Source organism: Falco punctatus, assembly GCF_963210335.1.
Source record: "Falco punctatus genome assembly, chromosome: 2".
NCBI lineage: Eukaryota > Metazoa > Chordata > Aves > Falconiformes > Falconidae > Falco > Falco punctatus.
In genome coordinates, this window is record NC_137581.1 from 81,278,987 (window position 1) to 81,290,597 (window position 11,611).

The 11,611-nt window shown below is 47.9% G+C and overlaps 1 protein-coding gene across 1 annotated transcript in view; it reads left to right on the forward strand.

Annotated features, from left to right (window-relative positions):
• The window catches only part of DIPK2B (divergent protein kinase domain 2B), a 29,162-nt gene extending 21,458 nt beyond the window's left edge, over window positions 1-7,704 (forward strand). Inside the window, exons 3-5 of the mRNA XM_080374272.1 lie at window positions 3,672-3,845; window positions 5,604-5,892; window positions 7,083-7,704. Coding sequence (XP_080230398.1) covers window positions 3,672-3,845; window positions 5,604-5,892; window positions 7,083-7,423 — 804 coding nt within the window. The 3' untranslated portion in view covers window positions 7,424-7,704. The remainder of the gene's footprint in view (window positions 1-3,671; window positions 3,846-5,603; window positions 5,893-7,082) is intronic.
• The last annotated feature ends 3,907 nt before the right edge of the window (window positions 7,705-11,611 follow it).

An 11,611-nucleotide genomic window follows, 5' to 3' on the forward strand; every position in this document is an offset into this window, starting at 1 on the left:
TCTTTGTGTCTAACATGATGCCCACCCTGTTTCACAAAGCTGCAGTCACCCAGCGGTCTGTGTACTCCCCTCCCTGCAGTTCTTCCTACATAGGAGCACCGAGGAAAGCTAATGGGCTCAGGTAATTTTATCTTCTAAAACAGAGAATTGCGAAAAACTGTAACATGCTTGAATCAAAATGACAGACCATGAAGTAGTGTTTTTTCACTTTACACTGCCTGCCCTGCCTGCCCCAACCATCAACCGAGCTGCCTGCCACAGTGATTATTTCACCCGCCGCAATGAAAATCGTTATGGGATGCAGCAAAGTCTTCAGCATTAAAATCTAGCCCACCTTGGAGATGAGCAGGGTTTAACGGGGGCTCAGCCTGCACAGTAGCCCCAGCCACCCGCTGCTTCACCCAGGAGCTCATCACCTCAAACGGCGCTGTGTGCTTGTCCTGTTGGAGGGAGAGAACAGCAAAGTGGATTTCATCACAGATCACCCACAGGGCAAATTACAGCCCTACTTACAAAGCATACCCTGAAAAATGCTGAAGGCAGACAAACAAAAGCAGTACCAAGGTGAAGAGCCAGCCATTTTTAGCCCCTGTCTCTAGGATGTACTGTTTGAAACTACTGACCTGTACCTCTGCCCGCCCTCAGCAGATGTGCCAGTACTGGGGTTATTTGGCTTCCGAGTCCAGTACATATCACTTTGCTCAGAGCACATGGGCAGCAGCTCACTGATCTGGCAGCTGGTCTGTCCTAGGGAAGGATGGGCATTATGGGGCTCCCAGAGCCACCTCCCAGACCTGCCACCTCTTTGACCTGGTACCTTATCATCCGAGACATGCTTTGGTAAACCTGCTGGCAGTGGGGATGAGCCCTGTAGCTTCACAGGACATCCTTAATTTCATTCTTTTGGGGGTGAATGAAACCCTTGGATTCAAATAGGCAGGAGCTGCAGGTGTTTTGACACCTACATCCCAGTGTTTCTTCCTGGAGCCCTCCCTAGCCCTGGTCGTTTGGTCAAGCTGCACCCAGGCAATGGCACATGGGGCAGGAGGCAGCTGTGCTCCTGATTTGTGTCATCTCTCCTTGGGCTGGCTGAAGAGAAAGCAGAGTGAGGAGAAGTTGTCTTCCAGAGGTTGTCTTTACGTCAGTGGGGATTCTGGGTGTGTCTGCACTAGACATGCATACAGATACATGGGAGTTTAAAATGCATCACATACTGTGCAGTAGGGAGAAAAAAAACCCCACAGCCGACTGCAGGTAGGCTTTGCAGGAACTACTCATTACCAGATACAAAAATGTGGGTATTTAATCAAAGTAACTAAGAAGCTTTCCACATCAACCACAAACGTCAGGCTTATTCTCTGGGGTGATAGGACGCTGCAAAGGGCTTAAAGATAAATATCTGATGAATTTAAGATAAATCAGTATCTCCAGTGTTCTGAGCATGTGGTTTTCAAATCGTTTCCATCGACAGTTTTTTTGTCTGACAGTTTTACAACTCCAGCTCCTTTTCTGCTGTAGGGATGTTTCCACCAGTTTGCCGGAAGGGAGGCCCCACTCCACCAAAACACTTCAGCAGGCGCTGAAATTTACACTGTTGGCTAGCTCTGCCGAAATCAAAAGGCCCCACTGCCCAGTTTTGGTGGATCAGGGCTTCATTACATGGTAGGAAGCTGCGCCAATGGTTGATACAAACATGGCAGCACCCAGCCCTGCCCCTCTGCTCCTGCACCGTTGCTGGTATGCCTGGAACGGTTCCTCAGGAAATGAGCAGCTGTGGTCACGGTGTGCAGCACGTGTCCACATCTGTGTTAAGAGGATGAGCTCTGACCTTGAAAAACATCCTAATTACAACTTCCATGTGTTCTCTGCCACTGTGATTTCTGTTCCTACTGTATACCCTTAAGGGTCTCAGCTTTCACGTTGCAAACTCCTGGAGACAGCAAGGCTTTCTAACTTTGGCTGCAAATATTTGCATACACACTGAACTGCAGGAGACTCTCTCCACCATTCATCTCTTAACACAGTTCTGTTCTGATCTTCTCACTTCTCCTCCAAAGGGAAAGTGACAGAGTCAGCCACAACGTGCCAGCAAGTGCTGCAAGACAGAAATTCATAGCCATCCCTTCCTCCCCCCTCCTTCTATGGTTTTGGGTAATCACCTGAAAAAAATATTTCCTTTATAAGGCTACACCAGAGGAGAGGAGTGTATGAAGACTTGTAACTAGAACTGGGGAGAATTATTTTTGACAAACGTTTTTTTCTTTTAGGGGTGGAAATGGTTCTTTGGTTGTTGTGAAACAATGCTCCACTTGGGATTGAGTTCCTCAGGTAGTTTTGACCAGCTGTTGGTGTTCAGGGCTTGTTTTATGCAACCCATGGCCAAGGAGGGAGTTGCTGGGACCTCACTGAGGCCAGCAGGAGGCAGAGGAGGAGGACATGAGAGATCCAATCCTCACTTTCCACCTCTGACCAGGAGAGCAGCACACTCCTCCTTTCCTTGTTTCTCCATTTCTTTGTCATGGCTGGGTAATTAAGTGTTTTATGCCAAATGAACAGCTCGCACAGGAAGGCTGAGAGAGACCTACCTCAGAGTTACCAAATGACTTGGGGAGATCCTGAGTCAAATCTTCACTCTCAGCATGAAAAATGGCAGGGAGCAATGTAAGCTTCAGTGCCCTTTCCTCTGAAGTACATCTCCCAGCCATCAAATTATAAAGAAAACCCAAAAGAGTAAATTTGTCTACTGGGATCACTTGGAAGAAAAAGGCTTAGCAAAACCCTGATTCCCTTCCCCAGCAAAGGCATGGCAGGGCAGCACTTCTGTGCCACGGAGGGCAACTCTCCGTACAACCACTTTCCTTGGCTGTTAAGGAAGACTGACTTCAAAAAAAAGAGGTCTTTTTGACTTTGAAGGTACAAATTTCTATCCCAGCCATAGATTGCTTGTGCAATTTTACAAGCCAAACCTTCAAATCTAAAAGGTGAAATACAGTGATGGCTGGCTCCATTAGCCCAAGAGTACATTTATTGCTGGTATTTACAAAAAAAAAAAACCAAAACATGCACAGGCTATTCAAATTTGGTTTTGATAGTTAATGCTCAAGTTTATCAGAGAAAGATTATATCCTGTGCTTGTACCCACATACAGTGTTTATTTACACTTTTAAAGCATGTTTACTGGCCTTAGCAAATAGTATTTCCAAGACAGCTGCCCCCAGGTTAAGCAAATAGAGAAGCAATTCGAAGACATTATTTAATGAGGCAAGTGACTCACCAGCTTAACGACAGGGAGGCCTCTACCAGTGAGCTGGGATGCCGGGGCTGGAAACCTGGGTGGAGGGAGGAGGCTTGCTGGCATGGAGCAACGTGGTGCTGCACAGTCAGGGGCAGATGAGGTTGGCAGCATCCATGTCTGTGCCATGAAGTCTGGGTACCATTTCAGAAACCTGAGTTGTGAGCAGGCGTTTTTGGATGGCTCATTTTATTTTCCTAGGAGGGATTTGCTGTAGAGGTCCCTCTGTGTGCCCATACCCTTCAGCAGCTGTGCCACAGGGGGCAGAGAGACCCTGGGCAGAGCACAGAGGTACCCATACCTCCAGCATGGGCCAAGCACATTGTGACAACTCAGGCTGGAAAACAAACATCTTTGTTATCTTTTCCCCTCTTGCCAGGGCCTGTCTAGCCCAATGCTGCGCTGTCCATCCCAGCGTCTCCTGGACAGGATAGTGCGGCGCTATGCTGAGGTGCCAGATGCTGGCAGCATCTACATGGACCATCTCACCGACCGGGACAAACTGCGCCTGTTGTACACACTGTCAGTGAATTCACATCCCATCTTGTTACAGGTACATACCACCTTGCTCTGGCTTGACATGCCACCTCACAACCCCTTGCAAGCAAACCCTCACATGAGATGTGCACCAGCCACCAGCTGTAGAGGAGTCCCAGCCCTCGCCTTTGGCAAGCTCCCTAGCCTTCATAATGCGTGTTCCTTCTATAGGGTTGGATGGCTGAAGCCAGGCAGATTACAGCGATGCTCCTTGCATCAGCCTGTGAAGTTGTGGACAGATACAGATGCCCAGCCCATTAAATAAATCAGAACTCAGACGGGTTATTGCACTAAAGCACTGTGAAAGCCAGGGTTTTACACATCCCCAGTACTCCAGTGGTATGTTTGCCTTGCTAATATATTACTTAAAATCACAGTTTGTTTATAAAAGAGAAAGTGCATGTTTTGGTGTTGAGGTTGAACACGGGCTTGGAGAGCACCGTTTTCCCAGGCATGTGCCAGCACTGTTTTCTCTATTTGCATGTTGCTGCTAAGTAGCTCCATGGCAAAGCACAGCTTTGCAGAGCTGTTCGATGGAATCTGAAATACAACTGAGCTCAGAGTTTGAAGGCAGAGAGCTGGGAGGCCTCACACCCCTCCCCGGTCGTCTGCTGGCATGCCTGGCATGTGACTCCTCTACTTATGTGTGTCACCGAGGGACTACCCTCGCTTTTCCCCACCGCCACCCCACCTCTAGTCCTCATTGCTGTTTCTTGCAGCCCTCTGATATTCCGTGAAGAAGACAGGCAGCAGCAGCAGCATCTATCTCCTACCCCAGGCCACCACTGCCTGGGCAGCACACAGGGCTCTGCCTGATCTCAGGGAGGGGGAATGGTGCTCATGCTCTGCGAGTCTCCTGGGTGTCATTCAGCCACCTCAGCCATGGGTCACTGGGGCATGAGGCTGCAGCTCTTAGAACTTTAAAAATATGGAAATGCAGCTTAAAGAGGTGAGAAAAATATGCTGAAGAGAAATAGCTTGATTTTACCTGGGTGCCCAAAATGCCTTCACAGCAGAAGGGTGAAGCAACCTTAAACATGAAACTGGAAGAGTTCATAACCCTGCCTTGGCAGGGTCTGGGGTGCTGGGGAAACAGACAACTTATAATGTAAATAGCAGAAAGCTTTGTGTTGGCACAGCTCCTGGGATTATTCCACCTGGGATAACTGCACTGCTAGCACAAGCTGTAGTGATGCAGGGAGCCCAGCCCAGGTGTCCCCACTGTAGCTAACTCCCAGCACTTCTGTCCGTGGGACTGCAGCGTCCTACAACATGGCCAGGCAGTTCTTATAAACTAGCAAAAACTGCTTTAGCCCCACCTCACCTCCAAGCCATGACTTCAGCTATGCTCATGAGGGACCCATCAAAGGCTTCATAAAGACACCTAAAATTAGCTTTTCTGTGGCTAAAATTTTCATGAATTTGACGTCTATTATGATCTTGGACTTTTTGGTTAGTCTCCCTCATGGAAAAAACCTTGACATATCAGATTCTTCTTCCTTAATTAAAAAGAAAGGGCGGGGGGAGGGGAGAAAAAGAACAACATCATAGCTAGTGCCGGATGGAGCAGCACCTTCCCCGGCTGCTGGGGCAGGCTGTGGTGGGGAAGGGTTGTGGGCTGCTTTGGAAAGCAAAATACAACGCTGGTGCTGCTGCTGCTGCTTGAATCCCTCCAGGGCACTTGAAAGTCCTCTGGGAGGGAGGTGTGTCCCGTGGGCAGAGTGCGGCGGCCAGAGGGCAGGGGCAATCTCCCCATTCCCGCTCTCCCTGCCAGATCTTCCCCGATGTGGAGGGATGGCCCTTCCCGCGGTACCTGGGCTCCTGCGGGCGGCTGGTCGTCAGCGCCAGCACCCGGCCCCTGCGCGACTTCTACGGCGCAGCCCCCGAGGTGGCTGCTGACCTGGCCCTCCAGCTCCTCACCGTCCTCCGCTCCATGGGCACCAACGACCTCAACTATTTCTTCTACTTCACCCACGTGGACGCTGGCACCTTTGGCGTGTTTAGCAATGGGCATCTGTTCATCCGGGATGCCAGCACGCTGGGGATCATCGACAAGGAGGAAGGTACTCAGCAGGCTCCATGGCTGCGCATCTGTCACAGGAGGGCTTAGCGAGGCAGGGGAAACAAATCTTTCACCTGCTATGCTCAGCTCTGCTGCTGATTATTTTTTTTTTTAATTAGCCAAACACCACTTTCTAATTTAAATAATAAAAAGTATACAAAGAGATTTACTGACAGCAAAAGCATCAGCAGCTCCTGCCATCCCGGCTCTGCGTTGGGAGGGTGACACGCATTTTGTTTGTGCAGTCAGTGTTTCGGTGACCCAGTGTGGGTGCTTTCACCCTGCCTGGCCCCCTCTGTAGCTGGCAGCAGAATTCAACATGCATGGTGCTGAACGCTGTCATTTGAAGACTTCCTAAATCACCTTTTTTAAAACTTCTGCAACACAAATGTCAATATGTGCAAGTAGAAATTTCATAACTTCATTTTTTTAAAGTATTGGGTCAAATCAGATTTTTTTGGTGCATTTGTCACATTAGCTATTATTATTATTATTGTTGTTGTTGTTGTTATTATTATTATTATAATTATTAAATCCCCTTTCATCATTTTTACATAAAATTAATGGTTACTATTCAATTTTCACAGGTTACATTGGTCTACTCCTGGAAGCAGAGCTAGTCAAAGACTATTCCTCCATTAATTTAACAATTTCATTTTGAATGTTCAAATTTTCAAAAGGCCTTTGCTCAGCTTGCACATTCAGTTGAGCCGATCTCAAATATTCAGAAGCAGCTGTCAGAGAATTTTCCACTGGGTTTCTTTTCCTTGTCCCAACAACTATTACTGTTAACTTGACTCCAGCTAGATGAGCTGTTGTTGCAATTTAATGATTTTGGGTAACATGGAAAAATTGTGGGTTTGGCTATTTGTGGTAGTTTTTGTAGGAACTCCACGTTTTAGGTTAGTACAGCAGTGCTTGTTGTCTCTGCATCAGTTTGACTTGACAGGCCCCTCTCCAGTTCCTCTGTCAGGCGGTTCTGTAGAGCTCTGTCATTCAGGAGAACATACATATTTCAGGAGTGGGGAAATTGGCCCATATACAGCTACAGCACAGGGTACTTTGTGGTTAAAGATAGCTGTATCCTTTAGATAGCAGCAAACCCTATGTTAATACAGACGTACAGGCATATGTCATTATCCAAGATTTAGCTACTGTGCTTGTAACAACTGGTTTAATTGTCTCTAATAGGGAGCCAGCTGATTGACGGCCAGCAGGAGTATAAAGATATATTTAGCTGCTTGACTGTGGACTGCCAGTCTGCATTTGTGTCCTGTAACTCCATCAGAGAGAAGCACAGCCTCGTCATGGTGTGTCAAGAGCTTTTGCCTAAGCTCCTGAAGGGGAAATTCCTACAACCCGTGCAGGAGAAAATAGACAGCTTCCTGCAGCATTGCGCCAATGGCCTCACCGATGACCAGGGTGTCAACGAGGCGGTTGCAAAGCTGGTGGAGCTCCTGAAACCTCTGCGGTCTTGTGATTCCCGTTTTGCCTACCGCTACCCTGATTGCAAATACAGTGACAAATACTGATGGCTTCGGAGGAGGAGACCCCTGGGAAGGACTGGAGCAGTGTCAGCCCCCTGCCAGTGTGGGAAGCAAGAAGGAACCAGGGTAGCTGAAAAGAGCTGCACCAAATCTGGGGCTTCCTCATCAAGGCGGAGGAGGAGGGAGCAGAGTGCACATGGGATTTATTGTTCATCTCCCAGAGATGCGTTTGTTACTTGGGATGTTAGACATGATGTAAGGCTTATGGGTTATTAGCATTATCATGAGTGACAGGAGCTACAGGATTAATAAATCTCATTCACGTATTTTGGCCTTGGAAGGGTTTTCCATGCCATTTGTTAAAAAGAAACCCCCCAAAGGCAGCATGCTCACAACTAGCTGGATAAAGAAGCTTTATTACCAAGAGTGTCTTTCTTATTGAGGTGGTATATACATAACGTGGGATGGATGGAAGCATTTAAGACTTCCCCTATGGGGATTTTTAATGTACTAAAAATCATAGATAAAGTGAATCACCAGATCAGTTCCACACCATCACCCATCACTTTTATAAAATATTTGAATTTTACTACTTTTATAGCACACAGAACAGAAAGACGCAATCAACAGCATTAAAATACTCAAAGGTCTCATGTCTCTTGAGACTTAATTTTTCTAATCCCCAAATATAATTACTTTTAGTCATTCCCAAGTTTATGGGTGGTAATTGGAGACTAATGAGGCGGTTTGTTTTAAGATCAGGAAAAAACCCACTCCAGGATGTGATTGTCCAGTGGATACTTTCGTGATTTTCCTCTAAAGAAAACTGGAGGAACCATTTGCACAAAACCATTCAAATGGGAAAATTACCTGAAGAACAGAAACAACACAGGCAGAGGATGGGAGATCAGTTTACCCTGAGCCCGACGAGACTTGCTGAACACTCATTATTCCAGTGTAGGTGCTGGGGAACCCCCCCAAGAGCTGGGGAGGTCTAAGTCCTGACCAGCGAGAGGTACAGCCATCCTCATCTATTTGCCTTTCAAAAGAGGAATCAGGAAACCAGCCCACAATGGAATGACTCAGGCACCTAAAATTCGGGGTGGTGGGCTCTTTTTTTCACAGCAGTGGCCAACCCAGGGCTAGACACAGGTGCCCCATTTTGTGGGAGAAGGTTGCAAAAGTTGCAGAGTTGCAATACACAACTTTCTCACTTTGCATCTATCTGTCAGTCCCCATCCCACTTGCTCTTTGCGCAGCATCAAAGACCCACGCCAAACCTTCCCTGATGTCTAGGGGACTGCCAGACCTTACCACCCCAAAGCTTTGAGGCTTTCTCCTGGCATCCGGGTGCACAGGAGTCACAAGCAAATTTGATTGAGCTGACTCAGAAACTAGACTTTCTGGATCCCCTGTAAGTATTTTCATGATGAAAACAGTCTTCCTCTAGCCGTGATTCAGAAAAGAAATCAGGAACAGCAGAAAAGCAGAAAAAGATGTGAGTGCTTTTGCATTCCTAATCGTTGTATGGAGTTACCAGGAGCAGAAATGCAAGTCAGGATTTTGCGCTGGCTGTGGAGGGGTTCTGTGTGCGCAGAGCACCTGGCCTGGGCTTCAAGGCAGGTGTTGCAGACAGATCAGGCATCCGAAACCACACACAGGTCTGAAACTGGGAAAACCTGACCCAGGACATTTGTTTTGCCTTTCCTCTTGGCATGAAGCATCAAGTGCACCTTTCACCTCTCAGGAAGTAGAAACATTGAAAAGAATTTGTAGGTAAATTTAGCTCCAGGCCCAGATGGTCTGACAGCAAAAGTGTTTAAATATACAGCCTAAGCTATGGCTGCAGCCCTCTTTCTCGATTTTAGTCTATTTCTACATCATGGCTCTCTTCCAGTAAGAAAAACATGTCCTTCGCTGAGATCCATAAGGCTGTCTAACAATCTGTTGTCAACAGTTTTTCTTGAATCTGTCTGCATCACCAATCTCTTGGTCTGTGATTTTACCTGATAGGTGGGCGTTAGCCCCCGGGCCCTTCCCCTCCAACGAGTCCCTGCCATGGTGCCAGCTGCCAGCTGCCTGGCACGGGGCTGGAGGAGCTCCCGCTTCACCACCACTCCTGCTAGGGTCAGCGGTGAGGTGCTGCCCACCTGGGCTGCCAGCTGCCAGCATCCTCTCAGTGCTGGAGGGCAGCCTTCTTCATGCAGTCCTAACTAAAAATGCACACCACAAAATGTCCCAAAAGCACTAAGGTGAGGAACTGGCTGGGTCCACCCATGCCCCACCCCAGCAGAAGGACCCGCCATAGGTCCGCGGAGGTGCCTTTGCAGCTGCTCCGTGAGTCAGACTGGCCCCTGACTCTGCACTCTCTGGTCTAGCAATGGCTTGACTTGCACTGAAAGGAGGAGCAGGCCTTGCAGCAGGGCTTCGCGCTGGGTTCACTGTGGCCTCATGTGTCCTGGGCATATTTCTTTCCACCACACACATTTTCCTTTTGGAAATGAGCTGCTCATCCGCTGTACAGCTCTGTGCAATATGTCTCCTGGGCAGTAGAGCATCTCTCTGCTATCGAACCAGCTCAGGGAAATGCAGAGGGGATGCATGTGCTCAGCATCTTGTAGAACAGCAGGAGCAAGCCCAGATCTCTTGGGTCTAATCCAGCTTGGGGCAAAAGGACTGAGAGGTGTCACATGAGCTTTGGATGGCCCCCAATAACTCGTGATCCTAAAATGCTGGGTGTACAAAACCAGAAGAGTTGTGGTCTTCCTTTGCTGCTCGGACTCAGCTGGGAAGACTGCAGCAGAAGCGCTGAGGCACGTGGCATCTATTTTTGCACAGCTTGATTCAAAGTTGTAAAGCTGAGACGAGTCTCCCCACTGCTTTCAATAGACTTTGGTCTATTTGGTGCAAATTTAAGTTTTAAAAACCCATGATTAAAAATAACAGAATCATGGATTTAAAAATTATTAAAGCATTGGGAGCTGTGTTCACTACCGGTTTCTCTTCAGACGTCAATTACAAAGGCCAGGCTCATGTAAGACTGTGACTAATATGCCAACCATAAAATCAGTCCATGGCTCAGAGAACAATAATTTTCCTAAACTAAATCTCATTTCCCTGTATTTCCCTGGCCTTTTTTTTTTTTTTTTCGTTGCCAATTTTTTCTCTTAATATTTTCCTTTTTCTTGGCAGTCAGGCCTTGGAATCAGTGCCCACCCTGTCTGCCAGCTCCAGTCAAGCCTTGAAATGCTAGTAGGCCAATCTCCAAAAGGATGTGAAATTAATTTATAAATGGCAATTATTTTAAACCTAATCCTTCCCAGAAGAACTCTCGAGCAATTTTTTCCTCTCTGCATTCGAGTTATTTCTGACAGTGGTTTTGTGTGAGTCTTTGCAAACTGTTCCTGGTAACATCTTACCCCGCTTCCGCAGCAGGACAAGGATGGCAGCAGCAGCTTCCCCCAGCCCTGCGTCCAGCCTCAGCGCTTCCTTTGTTTGTGGGTAGATTGCAGATGCCTTTATGTCCAGCTGTTTATTGGGTGTCTCTCTTACTGCCCCACATCCCCCCATATTTTCAAAGTTTTCCTGTCAAGAGGTTTGTAAAACCGTATTTTCTGCCATATTTTGTCTAGCGGTGTGTTTTAACACTGTCATTCCTCAGGGGATGAGGGCTGCGTGTAGGCAACCCATAGCGAGCGCCAGTGCCACCCAGCATAGTTCACTGCTTCTCTGAGTCAGCACCTTCACACGTGTCCGTGGTGCTCGCACGGCTGCCCCCTGCCCCACGCGACCCCCTGGGAAGGAACAGCAGCCAGTGGTAGCATTAAGTTGTATTTTTCACGCACTTCTCCTGCCAAAGAGAGTATCCCAGCACTGCTGGTTGAAACAGGGTCTTATTAGAGAAAGTGGAGATTTGGTAAAAACTGGTTCCCTTCCATGAGCAATGCACCTGGTGCCTATTCACTGTGCACCCTGGTCTGCATTCAGTCACACTCTTACTCAGATGTGGCTGGTGCGCAGGGGAAATGGCACTGAGACAGAGCCTCTGAAGTGGCCTTGTCCTCCCAGATGTCACAGGTATGTGTGTGTCCCTTGAGTTGGGGCTGTTCTGACACCTCCCAGCACCTCCCGACCACCTCAAGTCCAAAGGGAAAGGAGCGTGGTGGAGATTGCTGGGAAAACCCATGCAGGTGTTTGAAGGTAAAGTGTCTGGTAGCATGCAGAGCACTCCAA